At 40.3% G+C, this 15804-nt stretch overlaps 1 protein-coding gene across 7 annotated transcripts in view; it reads right to left on the bottom strand.

Annotated features, from left to right (window-relative positions):
- Nucleotides 1–15804, bottom strand: part of DCAF6 (DDB1 and CUL4 associated factor 6) — an 82143-nt gene that overhangs the window by 40384 nt on the left and 25955 nt on the right. For all 7 annotated transcript variants that reach the window (XR_002831856.1, XM_023763249.1, XM_023763251.1 and 4 more), the window contains 3 exons: nucleotides 15331–15424; nucleotides 13979–14098; nucleotides 9850–10098 (listed from right to left, as the gene is read on the bottom strand). Coding sequence is in view for 6 of the 7 variants with exons in the window: in XM_023763249.1 (XP_023619017.1) it covers nucleotides 9850–10098; nucleotides 13979–14098; nucleotides 15331–15424 (463 nt within the window). In the remaining variant the exon portion in view is untranslated. The remainder of the gene's footprint in view (nucleotides 1–9849; nucleotides 10099–13978; nucleotides 14099–15330; nucleotides 15425–15804) is intronic.

The following is a 15804-nucleotide window of genomic DNA, read 5'->3' as shown; positions in this document are numbered from 1 at the left end:
TCCATATTTTTCAGCTAAAATATTTCTTTTTATGTTAGAATTGTCACTTGCTTTTTCTTTTTTAATGCTCAAATATATGTACATAATCTTTAACATTTTCTTAAACTTTCTCTGAAGACTTGGTCATAGATTTAAAAAAAATGGTACACAAAATTCTGCAGATACTGAGTGCCTACTATGTGTGAAGCACTGCTTTAGGCTCTGGAGTTAAATGAAATGGTGAACAAAATAGTCTCTATGCATGTGGAGTTTATGTTCTGAGAAGAAAACAGACATCACTGAACACACACGTATATAGCACACATGTATGTGTCTGTATATGTCTGTGGGATAATGCGATGATTGAGCAGGACAAGGAATGGGGGACAGACAGTGGCAGGGTTGTTTTGTGTTTGGTCATGAGGAAGGGCTTCTCTCACAAGGTGGTTTTTGAACAAAGACCTCAAGGACGCACTGTGTGGAGGAAGGGCACTCCCAGTGGAGGGAACAGCAAGTGCAAATGCTTGCAGGAGAGTGCATTGGGATGTGGGATTACCTTACAGGCAATCGAAGCACAGTTTTGCTGATGGCCTAGGTAACAGGAAAAAGAGAATGCCATTTATTGCAACACTGAAGAACAGAGAAGGAGCAAGCGGTATTAGAAGAAAGAAAAGAAATGACATATCCAAGTGGAGAAGCTGAGTAGGGACTGAATATGACAGTCTAGAATTCCCCAAGTTATCTGGATGTCACTGGTGATGTGACTAGAGAGTAAGTGATGATAGAGAAGTCTACGAAATGAACTCTGGGACACTCCAGTGTTTAAGAGGAGGAGAGAGAAAGAGAAGCCCGCAAGGAGCACAGGGAACTGAGTGAGGGACTTCTGTAGGCTGAGTGATGGAATGTGTTAGGAGTTTGGAGTAAGCAGTTGTGTCAAAGTGCTGATACAATAAAAAAGATACTGAGAACTTCCCATTGGATTTTGCACTTTGAAATCACTTGACTAGAGGTGTTTCAGTGAAATCACAGGGATCAAACCTACTGGAACAGGTTCAAGACAAAGACAAGACAAAGAGGAGGTGATGATGTAGAATCAAGGCACATATGCCTGGCAGGTGTAGCTCAGTGGTTGACCTATGAGCCAGGAGCTCAGTCAGGGTACATGCCCGGATTACAGGCTCGGTCTCCAGTGGGGGGCATGCAGGAAGCAGCTGATCAATGATTCTCTCTCATCACTGATGTTTCTATCTCTCCCTTCCTTTCTGAAAGCAATAAAAATACTTTTTTTTTTAAAAAGGCACATACACTCCAAGTCTCCAAGTCTTGCTAATGGGAAACAAAGCAGGAGAATGGTTTGTGTTAGTTTGGTAGATAATCCCTATGTTTGTATGCTAACGGACAATGCTGAATTGGGAGCAGAAAGAAAGATGATGCATGGAAAGAAGTGGCAAACACAGGAAGGATACCCTTGAGTCCACCAAAGGGGACGGGCTGCCCTGAGAAGAGGAGGAACTGGTATTGGACAGGTGCATAAAACTTCACCCACCAGAACCAAAGGGCCGGCGGGGCACACGGGTAAGAGTCAATAGTTGAAGATTTGATGGTGGGAGCACACACAAGTTCTTGTGACACTGGCTGCAAATTATATAAATTGCCAAATAGCTTTCAGCCTCTTGTACATACATTATGAGGCTGCAAACACTGGTGTATTACTTTGGGAATTCATTATGCCAGAGATACTAACCTCTCATTACTATGTCATCTATGTCATCTATGTATGAGAGTTTTATTCAATTAGCCAATTGGCAGCTATTTCACAAGCCATTCAAGTACCATCATAGTCTCTCACTGCTAGTTCTTCCTAGAGAATTCTGCAGTATAGAGGAAGATAGTATTCATTGAGAAATGAACTGTATGCTCAATAGATAGTGCTTTCCTTTTAGGTAGACACATATACCTTACTAGAGGCCAGTGCCTGAAATTCGTGCACTGGAGGTAGAGGGTAGGGGTCCCTCAGCCCGGCCTGTGCCCTCTCACTGTCCGGGACCCCTCGGGTAATGTCTGGCTGCCGGCTTAGGCCCGATCCCCCTGGGCCTAAGATGGCAGTCAGACATCCCTCTCACAGTCCAGGACTCCTTGGTCCTTACCACCTGCCTGCTCGCTGTTCCTTACCGCTCGGCTCACTGTTCCTTAGCGCTGCCGTGGAGGCAGGAAAGGATCCCACCACAATCACTGCGCTTGCCAGAGGTGAGTTCGGCTTCTGGCTGAGCGGCACTCTCCCTGTGAGAGTGTACTGACCACCAGGGGGCAGCTCCTGAGCGTCTACCCCCTAGTGGTCAGTGCGCATCATAGCGACCAGTTGTTCCACCGGTCATTCTGCTGTTCCGTCAATTTGCATATTAGGGTTTTATTATATAGGATTGACTGTCAGCATAATAACAATGCTTTTTACAATATAAAATAGAGCATCATTATAAAGCCATAAAGTCTATCTTTTTATACTTCAAAAGAAATTGCCATAAGAAGTGAGATTATATCTGTCAAATTTTGCTATGAAAACAGAAAAAAATCACCAAAAAATTCACCCAATTTCATGGTTGTTTCCAACCCTCTCTCTTGTACTGCCAAATGTTTTGTGGGAATATAAGAGTCTCCATCCTAGACCACTGGGTGATGCAGCAAAAAAACAGCAGCCCTAGGAGCAAGCAGTGATGTTTTCTAACCTGGAAAATCAAGATTTAGCCAATGCTTCCAGTGCTCTAGAAAGAAGAATTTGTTTGCCTGCTTTTAAAGCTGGTTGTATGGTGGCTCTTTCCCCCTTGGGTTAAAAAAAATGAGCCTAGAAAAAGAAGTCAACACATAGCTAACTAGGAAAAGCAAATAATAAATTAAAAATTTCAACCACACATACAAATAGTTCTGCTAGTGGGTTTGACATATTAAAGGCAGGTAAAATACACACATATTACACCCTTGTAAAAATGCACACACAAACATATATAATTTATAATGCAAATAAATGCTTAGAATTAGTTTTGCTAAGATAAGCCAAAATAGAAAGTGATTAAAATGAATACCTTTGGGTTGAATTAAAAAATAATAAGAAACAAAAAACCCTCAACAATGTGTCAGGAAATGCTAAAGGAAAATTTGTACTTCCATCTCTAAAACTACTAACTCTCTATTCTTGTGTTCTTCTCAAAGACTCCAGGCTAGTCTCCTTAATGCCTTAATTCCCACTGAGACAGGAGAACAAAGGCCGGCTTGGTTCTAACCTCATGTCCTGCTTCTCCAATACACAGGGTCTTTGGTCGTGGACACTGGGCTATGTTTATATCTGACTCCATGGTGCTTTCTCTGCCTGCTCTCAATGTGTGTTTTGTCCAGGTGGTCCTTGTGCATTCTTTCTCCTAGAACTGGTCACTCCTTTACTTACGGCTTCCAAGTTCCTCTAGCCTCTTCTTTAGTTTCCCCAAAGTGGCTGTTAACCTAACATTTCCACTTGTTTATAATCTATAAATGGCCTTACCTTGTCTGAGTAGACCCCGATCCCCTTTAAGTAAACTGAAATCTGGATGTTTGGGCTTTAAAATGTTTGCTCTGATAATAGAGTTCTTATCTCCCCAGACATTTTTTCTACAGAGCTCAATTCAGCTATAATGATTCTGGATAGACCTAAATAGATTTGTAAATCTGAGTAGTCACAGTTGTTTGTAAACAAGCAGGAATCCACACATAGTCTATATCATATACTATCCTAACAAAATGAAATCCTCCTGGTCTAAGTGATCCATTTAATTCAAAACAGGGATCCTTGCTGTGACTCCTTTCTCAAAGGGAGCCTCCCAAACTGAATTTTGTATGTACTGAGATACCCATCCAATCCAAAACCACCTTTTCTAATCATATTCTGTGATTTAGATTAAAATAAAACAAAAGGAACAAAGCTGTAATATGCTGGAATGATGGCCTCATGTACCACTCCCTCATTATCATGGGAAAAAATTGCAAATAACACACAAAATGAAGACATTTTCAGGCTTAGTTTAGAAATGACTAAAAGTGATATCTGATTGGCATTACCAAGAAAAGAAGAAAAACCTTATAATTACCTTGAAATACATAAAACTGTGGAGATTTCATTTTAACCTAATAGTTTCAACTCATATTCAGACCTTTCTGGTTTTTAACTAATCATATAATCAGTCTTTTGTTAAATAGTCAAGAAAAGACCACATGTAATATAAGAATCAAAATGTCTGATTAAATTCTGAGTTATGTATATAGAATATGGTTTCAAATGGTCTGACTACTTGAAATAAAATTCAAGTATACAAAGAGTAAAGAAGTCAAACAAAAAGTACTACCAGCTGATTTCAAATTACACTTGAGTATATTTGTTTTCCTAATTTTCCTAATTAATCATGGTCTACTCGGGTCCCCTAGATCAGTGGTTCTCAACCTTCCTAATGCCGCGGCCCTTTAATACAGTTCCTCATGTTGTGGTGACCCCCAACCATAAAATTATTTTCGTTGCTACTTCATAACTGTAATTTTGCTAGTGTTATGAATCGTAATGTAAATATCTGATATGCAGGATGTATTTTCATTGTTACAAATTAAACATAATTAAAGCATAGTGGTTAATCACCAAAACAATATGTAATTATATGTGTTTTCCAATGGTCTTAGGCGACCCCTGTGAAAGGGTCGTTCGACCCCCAAAGGGGTCGCAACCCACAGGTTGAGAACCGCTGCCCTAGATACACTCTTCCTTGGTAATGCATTTGGTATGTTCACCTCACTCATGGCTTCATTTTGTTTTTTCCTACTTATATTTCTGTTTGTCCTAATTCTATCATTTATAAAAATGATTTAAAAAAGTATTTCTGTAAATTACCTTAAAATATTTTTGAACAAAGTAGGAAATAATGTAGTCTTATATGTTCTGAATAGTTGAGGGCAAACAGTGGATCCAAAAATGATGAATGACTGGATACCCATTCACAGCATCTCCCCTAGATGACATCACACTGGGGAGCCTATGGGAAACATCCAGAATGAATGGAGTGGGCTGAAACTATACAGACTAAAATAGAGCTAAGTATACCCTATCTATAAATATATGAAAGGCTAATATGGTAAGTGTCCGACAGTCCAACCGGTCACTATGATATGCACTGACCACCAGGAGGGCAGACGCTCAACGCAGAGCTGCCGAGCTGCAGTGACTTGGCAGCGGTGGTTCTAGGGTGACGCACCCTGAAACCAGAGAGGAGGGAGTCCGATTCCTCATGGGGCTGCGTGATTCCACCTTTGGCCGTGGGCTATGTTGTTGTGGGGCACTGTCAGCCCCGAATCTGGTTTACTGCACACTCGCATTTGCGTTCCACACCCTGCACGACAGCAACTTTGCAGAGTGCCCTCTCGCACTCCGGGACCCCTCAGGGGATGTTGGAGAGCCTGTTTCGGCCCAATCCCCACAGGCCAGGCCAAGGGACCCTACCTGCTGGAGGGACCCCTGCTCACTCTGCAGATGCCTCGGAGGGACCGTGGGAGGTTGGCTCCAGGGCATGTCTGGCCTGTCTCACCCAGTCCGGCCCCACGGGCCACCTTCTAATTAATTTCCTTTCAATGTGCACAAATCCGTGTACCGGGTCACTAGTATAGCTATACTAGCTTAAAGATAACAATCTTAACAGTACCTTTAGAGAATGACTATTTTTTGAGGGGGAGGCTTACATAGAACAAGATAGATAATGTCTCTCTGTCTTTATGAGAATATATTCTAGTAAGAGACAATAAGTCATATATCAATCAAAAATGAGCAAGAAAATTACAGAATTTTTAAGAACTTTTCAGGAAATAAGCAGAGCTATTTATAAGGGAGAATAAACTTTTAGGGAGGTAGGAAAAAAAGATAAATCTAGGTAGGGGAGTTATGAAAGACCTCCCTTGGGAGACATTTGAGCTGAGACCCAAGAAACAAGGGGTTGACTCTATGATTAAGTCAGGGGAAGAGCTTCTCAGCTCGGGTACTTACTGTTCTCCAACTCTAAGTACAGAGGCTCAGAATCAGAAAGAAAGTGGCACATTTGGGAAACTGAAAGGAAACCAGGACAGCTAGAGCGCAGGACCATCAGGGACTGAGGAAGTGGTGTGAGAGAAAGCTGGAGCGGGAGGCAAGGGCCAGGCCAAGTCAGTTCCTGCAAGTCCACAGTAAGGAGTCTGATTTCCTTCTTTTGTAGTTGTAGTTCCTATTGCAATTAGAAATCTTTGAGGGTTATTTTTTGTGTGTTTTTTTGTTTGCTTTTTGTTAATTCTCACCTGAGGATATTTTTTCCATTGCTTTTTAGAGAGAATGAAAGGGAGAGAGAAAGAAATATCGGTGTGAGAGGGACACGTCGATTGGTTGCCTCCTCACACACCCTAACCGGGGGCGGGAGCAAACCTGCAACCCAGGTACCTGCCCTTGACCAGGAATCAAACCTGTGACCCTTCGGTGTGCAGGCTGATTCTCTAACAACTGAACCACACAGGCCAGGTCTCTTTGAGGGATTTTAAACAGCTAAGTTATATAATCTGAGTTAACATTTTAAAAAACTTTAAAAATATAAGGCTGCTGCCTAGAGAATAAATAAGGGAGCAAGAACAGCTGCAGGGAGAGCAATCAGCAGACAAGAAAGGTGGTGAGAGGGAAAGAAGTAGAACCAATGGGACTTGATGGTGGACTGGGCCTGGGTCACGAGGGAAAGTGAACAATCAGGAACAAGTCATAGGCTGTTAAAACAAGCAAATGGGCAGTGGTATTATAATTTACTAAGATATAAAACAACCAAGATGGAATAGATTAGGGGACTCGAAGGGTGGGAGGCTAAATTAAGTTTTAGTCTGGACACATTAAACTAAAGATGTCCAAAGACAGTCAGAAAGCAGTGTCCCATAAGCCACTGCACGTAAGAGTCTAGGGCTCATCAACTTAAAGAAATATTAAAAGCTATGGGAACTGACATAGTCGCCCAGGGATAGATCACCGATAGCGAAAATGAGCCGGACTATGGGGTTCTACAGAAGAAGAAACATCAGCAGTGATCACTGAAAACCACCGAGAGTTGGTAGTCTGGGTACAGAGGCAAAAGTGGTGTCAAAAGGCCAAGAAAGGAAAGTTTCAAGAAAGAAAGGAGCAGCAGACTTAAATGCAACTGGGTCAAAAGTTTGAGTAACGTACTAACAGAGAAGTAGACTTTAAATTTGTCAAAATGGAAGTCACTGGTGACTCCGACAAAGGTTTCTGTGGAAAAGGGGGCTGAAAGGAAGATTGGAATTAGTGGATAAATAAATGGAAGATGGTAAGAAAATAGAAATAATATGTGTGAGCGATTCTTTTGAAGACTGATTTAAAAGAAGCAAAGTTATAAGGCTGGAGGGGAATCGGGATAATTAAGAGAATTTTAAAGACAGTGGATAATAACAGAGCATGCTTGAGGCCAAAAGGAACAATTCAGGAGAAAAGGCAATAATGATGCAGGAGAGAGAGCAAAGTCCTGGAGGTGCTGGGAAGGAACGGGAGTGCCCTTTCATAGGAGCAGACACACTTCTCCCATCACATCAATGGTTGTGCTGATGCAGGAAGGTGGTCAGCTGGGGGTGGGATGAGGGAAAGGGGGGGGGGGCGGTGAAAAGTCTGAGAGATAGGAAGGTGTAGAATAAGCACAGTGTCTAAGGACTACCCTGACAGTGTGGAGCACACACTAACATGTGTGGTCATGGCCTTCCTCACTATCACTCAGGAACTCAGCTCAGTCTAAGAGAGAGCAAATAATTAGGTTCAATTGGAGAAGGAATTTTGCCAGGCAAGTTTTCACATTCTCAATGTCCCTTTCCTTCACCCCAGCAAAAGTGACAGGAAATGCAAGGGACATGAAGGAAGAGAATAAACATTTATAGAAAGAGGTATCTGCAGCAAGGCAAGAAGCACACTTTTCATTTTCTTTATTTCTATGCAGGACAGTAAGAGAAATCATGGCTTGAAGATGACACTCCCACCCACTCCATGGACAAATCCCACCATCACAAACCTTAGTTCTGGACTTAAAAGTCCATAAGAGATTAGGAAACAAAGGAAGACATTAAGTCCTTATTGTTAAAATGTTGGGCTCTGGGATAATGAAAGGCTTAGTGTCAAAACAATTACAGACATAATCCTTAGATATTACATCTAACATCAAACACTTTCCTCAATAGCAAAACTATCTTGATAACACAGAAAATATTCCAATTTTTCATGGTGTAGTCAACCAAAATTCTTTCAATAATCTACCAGTTAAAAATATTTCCTTACTTTCTTTGAAAAATATATAGGCAAACTGCAAAGTGATCACATGATCATAACAAAGTTTTTCTATTTCAATGAGTCACATGACTGCAGTATTTAATATTAAATTTAGCAATTTGAAATGCAGTATTAAGATGTGTTAAATAATTATAACAAAAAAAATAACTCTATACTAAGTACTTTTCTCAGAAATAACTGTAATGAGTTGAGATGCACTGGAATGTGAACGTGACCTAAGGAGTCTTCTTGTTAAGTTTTTCCTGATAACTTATAAATGATTACAATACTGAAGAATATTTCCAAGAATGCTATCGCTTTAAAAATTCTTGTTTTTACCAATTTTACCTGCTTTGAAAAGCAAACTTTTAACTGATTTTGTTCTTTGTTCCCAAACTCTCCAAAATATTTTATTTTCCCATAAGTTGGAATGCTATGTTGATTAGAGAATTTTATAGCTTAGCTTTATCTTACTACTATAGATAAATTGAGCACAGTGTTAACAGTTACATAATTGATTCTGGCTTCCATTCCCATAACCTAAAATGAATTAATAAAAATGGGAAATATTGATTTAAAAAGTGCTTAATTTAAAAACACCCCATGTTTGGTGATCTGGCATCCAATTCCAGAGAACAAGAATACAGTGACAGCTTGGCAGTTAGGCTGTTAGGAAATTTTATTAGTTTCAGCTTAGGCCTGCCAGCTGCACCTCCAGGTGATAATATTTTGGTTATATGTCAAGTAAAATTGTTCCTTGAGGAAAAAACCCAAGGAAAAACATCTTACCGGTTATTATAATTACATGTATACAGTTAAGATGCCAAGTAACTACAGACATAGCTGCTGACAATTACTGTTACAAATAGTACAGGCCACAGTTTGAGGGAAAAATAAATTGAACACAAGGAGTTATAATACTGAGGAAATAGTATTTTAACAGAATTTAGAAGTTAATTTTTCCCCTAATATCAAGCACCAAAAAGACAATTGTTTAAACAACTCTTTTTTAAGTAAATATAGAAGAAATAATTATTTTAGTTAATTGCACTGTATATGTTGCTGGCAACAGACCACATCAAATGCACCATACAGAATTATTAAAAGTGCTTCGTGATTTGAGAAAAAATAAGAAAAAATATAAATACAATGGAAACAATAATAATCAGTGCTATATTTTTACCATTACTTTAATACAGACTTATAACCAAATAGGTTTAGAAAGATTTTGGTCTATAATGGCCTATAAAAATAATCTTTAAGAGAGGTGCATTAAACTATCTCCTGGTACCCATATTTTTATAAAACTCTCTTATGTAAATGGAAGATTCCTGCTACTTATTACAATTCATGCAGGTTAGGCACACTTGAATTTCATGTTTTGGTTATATGTTCACATATTGTGTGTCATTTAGATTATTTGCTCCAGCAGGAACCAGTCAATGTGACTTAGTGTCTTTCCAAACAACCCCTAGAGAATGATCATGAGCAGAAACCATCAGACGACCCACCGCCTATTTAAAGAGTAACATCCTCACCAGACTGATGGTGTGTGTGCTGTCCAGACGCCTCGGCAGACGACCTGTGCTCACTGTCTGGAGAGGACAGCAGAGAAGTAGAAGGTGGGCTTCCTGGAGGAGATGCTGTGGAGTGGACCATGGAGGACGTGGAAGGTTGTAGCAACTGCTCAGCTGAAGTGTCTACTTCCATCACAGTGTCACCCGCTTCCAAACCAGTGCCTGACGGGACCGTAGGAAGAGTCGAAACATCTGACTGACTCGTCCCACCTTAAAAAAGCACATGTTAATGCAAGTTCGAATACTAAATGCTTTCCAAAACCAACCACTCAGAAGAGGTATGTTCAGGTGCACTTCACACACACATGTACACACACACACATACACAGAAATATATAATATACAGGAAATCAAAAACACCCACTGGTAGTTTGGTCCATTTGACTAGGCTAGTCAATAGGGGTAAACATCTATCTATAGCACATTCTCATTAAAAATTATCATTCTTTTAAGAAAATGATCCACATGGCAGCTTCATTTAGACAAAGCTAAATAACTTGTGAGATGCCTAGAAACATGCCTAGTCCCTCAAATTTAAAGGTGATGATTCCTTGTGGAATCTAATGAACAAAATGAATTAACCAACAAAATAAGACCCAAGGCAGGGAGGTATGGAACAGACTGACATACCTCGATATGGGGTTGGGGAGATGAGAAGAATTAAACCAAAGAACTTACATACTTATATGCATAAAACATGGACATGGGCAATAGGGTAGTGAAGATCTGGGGGAGAAAATAGGGGGTGGAAGGGAGGTAATGGGAGATATAATACTGTGAACAATAAAAAATATATTAAAAATAAATAAATATTGATCCTGGGTTTTGGCACCAAAAAAAATAATAAATTTTTAAAAAAATAAATAAATAAGGTAATGATTCCGATGCAATAGCTGGATAATAGAATAATGGATTTATACTGAGATATTTCCACTCTATAACATCATGGCCTTGGTAAAACATTTAATAAAAATTTTATTAGCAAGAGTAAAACAACAAATAGGCCAGAATAGGATTAAGTTCTTCATTCCCATTTCATTAGCCATAATGTTTTAACCACTAAACTAACATGATGAAGGCATGATTTTAAAGGGCTTAAGTGTCCATTATGTGCTGTGCTAGGCTTCCTGCTATCTGCAAAGAAATGATTAGTACTCAATAAATATTAAAAATTTTCCTGATTTTGCTTCAAATCTAGATTTTATTAAAAATGGAGTGGACAGAGGAGAAATCAAGATGGCGGCATAGGTAAACACCAGAAATTGCTGCCTCCCACAACAACTTCAAAAATACAACTAAAAGACAAAACGGACATCATCCAGAACTACAGGAAGGCTGGCTGAGTGGAAATTCTACAACTAGAAGGAAAGAGAACAGCACACTGAGACTCAGAGGAGGTGCGGAAGTAAAGTGCAGAGGTACGGAGGCGCACGCGGCAAGGGCTGGCAACTGAGGACGCGGCTGTCTTTTTGAATCGGGAGGGAGTCACAAGCCCCCGATTGCTCTGAACTCCAGTTCTGGGAAGTCTCTGGGGACCCAGACACATACGGGGAGAAACTGGACTGTCTGGCAGCGGGCAGAACTCGGAACTCGAGGGCGGCTTTCTCTTAGAGGTGCTTGCAGCGATTACTGGGACACTGAGACGCGGGGCCTCTTAGGGCAGGGCTGAGGATCAGCCATAGCTGCTTGCTCCGCCCTGTTGATTCCCTGAGACCCCGCCCCACCCAAGCTGTGGCAGAGGCTTTTGCATATGAATGCTCTGGCCCTTTGCAATCTGAAAATTACCTAACAAACTGCAGCTGGGCCAGACAGACCCAGAACTTCCAAGAGAAGGCCCAAGGCCCCACAGCAGCTTGCATTGCTTCACAGCTGGGCCTCATCTGGGCACCTCCAAACCCCAAACAAGGAAGGGGAATCTGCAGATCTCTTCATAGCTCCTGCTGGGTAGCCTCAGGCAGAGGCTAAATTAGCACCTCCTTAGATCCAAGAGCCAGTGTACCCAGTGGTCAGAGTGGAACCATCCAGATTACAACTCCTCAGATCCATAAGGGACACACTCAGGGGGCAGACTCAGTGAGCACCAAAGCCCCACTGAAGCAAGTCTTGCCCCAGAAGGGTGTCTTCAGCACAAAAGTTCTCCCACCATAGACACAGCTGATTCTCACAGACAATTGGCCTGGAGGTCAATTCCTCCCAGTGATACCTACAACAATCAAGGCTTAACTACAACAAGACTGTGCACACAGCCCACAAAGGGGTGCACCAAGAGTGTCCACCTCAGGTAACTGGGGAGGCTGAGCCACTGGGCCCTATAGGACACCTAGCACACAAAGCCACTCTACCAACACAGGGAAGCATAAAAAATGCGGAGACAAAGAAACAGGTCACAAATGACAAAATGGAGGAAAGCAAACTACTGGATATAGAGTTCAAAACCACACTTTTAAGGTTTTTCAAGAATTTTCTAGAAACCGCCGATAAATTTAGTGAGACCCTGGAGGATATGAAAAAAGACCAACTAAAAATTAAGCATACACTGACTGAAATAAAGAATAATATACAGAGATCCAACAGCAGACAAGAGGATCCCAAGAATCAAGTCAAAGATTTGAAATACGAAGAAGCAAAAAATACCCAACCAGAAAAGCAAAAAGAAAAAGAATCCAAAAATATGAAGATAGTGTAAAGAGCCTCTGGGACAACTTCAAGCGTACCAACATCCGAATTATAGGGGTGCCAGAAGAAGAGAGAGAGCAAGATATTGAAAACCTATTTGAAGAAATAATGACAGAAAACTTCCCCTACCTGGTGAAAGAAATAGACTTACAAGTCCAGGATGCACAGAGAACCCCAAACAAAAGGAATCCAAAGAGGACCACACCAAGACACATCATAATTAAAATGCCAAGGGCAAAAGACAAAGAGAGAATCTTAAAAGCAGCAAGAGAAAAACAGTCAGTTACCTACAAGGGAATACCCATACAACTGTCAGCTGATTTCTCAACAGAAACTATGCAGGCCAGAAGGGAGTGGCAAGAAATATTCAAAGTGATGAATAGCAAGAACCTACAACCAAGATTACTTTATTCAGCAAAGCTATCATTCAGAATTGAAGGTCAGATAAAGAGCTTCACGGATAAGAAAAAGCTAAAGGAGTTCATCACCACCAAACCAGTATTACATGATTTGTAAGATACAACTACCACAGAATGTCAAGTTTGTTCTTTTAATCACCATGATTTAAATATTTCTTAAATTTAAGCAGAAATTTCGTCTCTTCAGCAAATCCACAGTCCAAGGAATTTTTTAAAAATATTTTTTTATTGATTTTGGAGAGGAAGGGAAAGGAAGAGAAAGATAGAAACATCAATGATAAGAGAGAATCATTGATTGGCTGCCTCCTGCATGCCCCCTACTGGGGATCGAGCGCACAACCCAGGCATGTGCCCTTGACTGGAATCGAACCCGGGACCCTTCAGTCCATGGGCCCATGTTCTATCCACTGAGCCAAACCAGCTAGGGACCAAGGAATTTTTTTAAAAGTTAATTGATCTGCATGATTTAACAAAATCCACTTATAGATGAAATTCAATAGAAATCTTTAGTTTGGGGATTTAAAATATTTTGGAGTTAACTTTTTATATGCTCACTTTTGATAGAGACAAGTAACTTGCCAAAGACCACAAAGCTGGGAAGTAGTGAACAAAGATATGAAAACAGGTCAGCTAACACCAGAAACGTAATTAATAACCAATTATATAAGTAACCAAAAGCAGAAAGTATTCAATTATATAAAACTTATTTATCTACAGGGTTTTATATATTTCTACTCTAATAAAAAAGGACTTAAGTGGGGACTATCAGCTGCTTTTACTTTTTTTTTGAGAAAAGCAAAAAATAAGGGCTAGAACTAGTGGAAACTGAAGGGACCAGTTGTACCTAATGCCCTCTCCCTCTCCTGCTTCACACAACAGTAAGAACCTTGCGTTACTGTAGATCTAAAACATGGTGGAAATCGGATGGCAAAAATAAACCCCACTCAGTAGTTGTTACCAGCTTTCTGATGACTGTAATTAATAAGAGCACCCACCTGTGGGTCGAGATCTTCCTCGTCCTCTATTGCTTTGTGCAACCTCACTTGCTTCTTCAAACCACCTTGATAACATGTCAGACATTCTCTGCATCAGTGACACATTGGGACTTTGCTCTCCTATGGAAACACAGGTCATATCAATGAACTAGTAATAAGTCAGCATTTTTCATTAATGCAAAAACCCAGATTTGAGGGCCTTAAAATGAACATAACTTAAAAAAATCAAATTGCCCAAATAAATTCTATGAATGTACACAGATCCACAAGAGCCATCATCACATTTCACATTAAAGTTTAAATGAGTGGCTCTCCATGTGTGTTTGAGTTCCTCAAGAACTGGACTTAGCTCCTACATCTTTGCCTAGTCTTAGGGTCCCCCCACCCCTACCCAACCCACCTCTTTAGTTCTAAGAGTGCACAGCTAGGAAGGTCTTGTGCATTGTACACTGTTCAGATTAAAAAAAAAGTTTGCCCTCTTACTTAAATTTTCTTAAACTGAATTTGTTTTCATCATTTACTGTAAGCAAATTCTACATACTTGAAATTAACTGAAACTAGAAGTGTTTTGTCTCTTCCCTCCCTGCTTTTCCTCCCTCGAATACACAAGTTTTCTTGAGCATTTTCAAATTAAGTATGACATCAAAACTGACAATTCATTTCTATTCTACAATCATATAATTAAAAATGGAAATCATTTGTTCTTGAATTTTCTGTGAAAATAGAATTTATCTTATACTTCATTGCCTTTATATTATATAGCTTTATATTTAGGTATTATAAGATAATACAAAAGATAATATACTGGGAAATATGCCTTTAATCTTGAAAGATTTCAGAAGTCATTAGAGTAACATTTTGGCTAAAGACCCACTTATTAAAATTAATTCTATTTTAAAGTGCCATCTTAAAGCTTCCAAGGTAGTTTCTCGCACTTGTCAAAGGCACCCGAGAGAAGGGTAAAAAAATTTATGTGCTATTATAAAACTCTCTGGTTGGAAACTGAGGGTTCTCATTCCATTTATATCTAAGAGAAAGGCAAAAATTAAGAAGTTTGATGACACCTGATGTTTTATGAGGCACGAGCATTCTTATACTTTCAGTGGGAATGTAAAGGAGTGCTTTTTGGGTGGGTAACTTGATAACTATCAAAGTTAAAACACACTAATCCAGTGGACCCGCCATCCCACTTATGGGAATTTAGCTGCGACCCACTTGCATAGGTGTGCTAAGAGACGTACCAGAATGCTTGCTGCAACATCACTTATAACAGTGGAAACAATGGAAACAAGTGAAAATACTCATTTTTAAATACCATAGAAAAACAAAAAAGCTGACCAAAGTATAGTTACCATCTCGCTCTCGTTCACTCTCCGGCCTGGCTCGGGGTCCAGTATCTGACCAGTCACCACGAAGCCTCAAGCGCTTCACCGGAGGCTGCCGTAACTAAAAGGTGAGGAGAACACTTGTTTGCTCACCTCTAAAGCACACTTCAAATCTAGTAGCTTCTCTCCATCCCCCTACTTTCTGTACTGAGGACGCACGTAGACTGAAAGTGAGAGACGCCAAGGAAATCTTGCAAAGGAAGCCAAGGGCCCTCAGGTAGAGGCTTGCTTAGCTGCCTGTGAGCAGATGTGCTAAAGCAGAGAAGCAGGGAGAGCAGAGGAGTATGAGAACCGATGATGCAGGTCTTGAAACCACTCTAAGGACCTCAGTCTGGCTCTGAAAGAAGTGGGAGTCCCTTAGAGAGCTGATCAGAAGAGCAGCATGACCTGATGAGAGGATTGTGGGAAGAGTGGCAGGGGGACTGGTCAGAAAGCCCCATA

Source organism: Myotis lucifugus, unplaced genomic scaffold, assembly GCF_000147115.1.
Source record: "Myotis lucifugus unplaced genomic scaffold, Myoluc2.0 scaffold_279, whole genome shotgun sequence".
Classification (NCBI taxonomy): domain Eukaryota; kingdom Metazoa; phylum Chordata; class Mammalia; order Chiroptera; family Vespertilionidae; genus Myotis; species Myotis lucifugus.
This window is presented reverse-complemented; position numbering and strand designations above follow the sequence as displayed.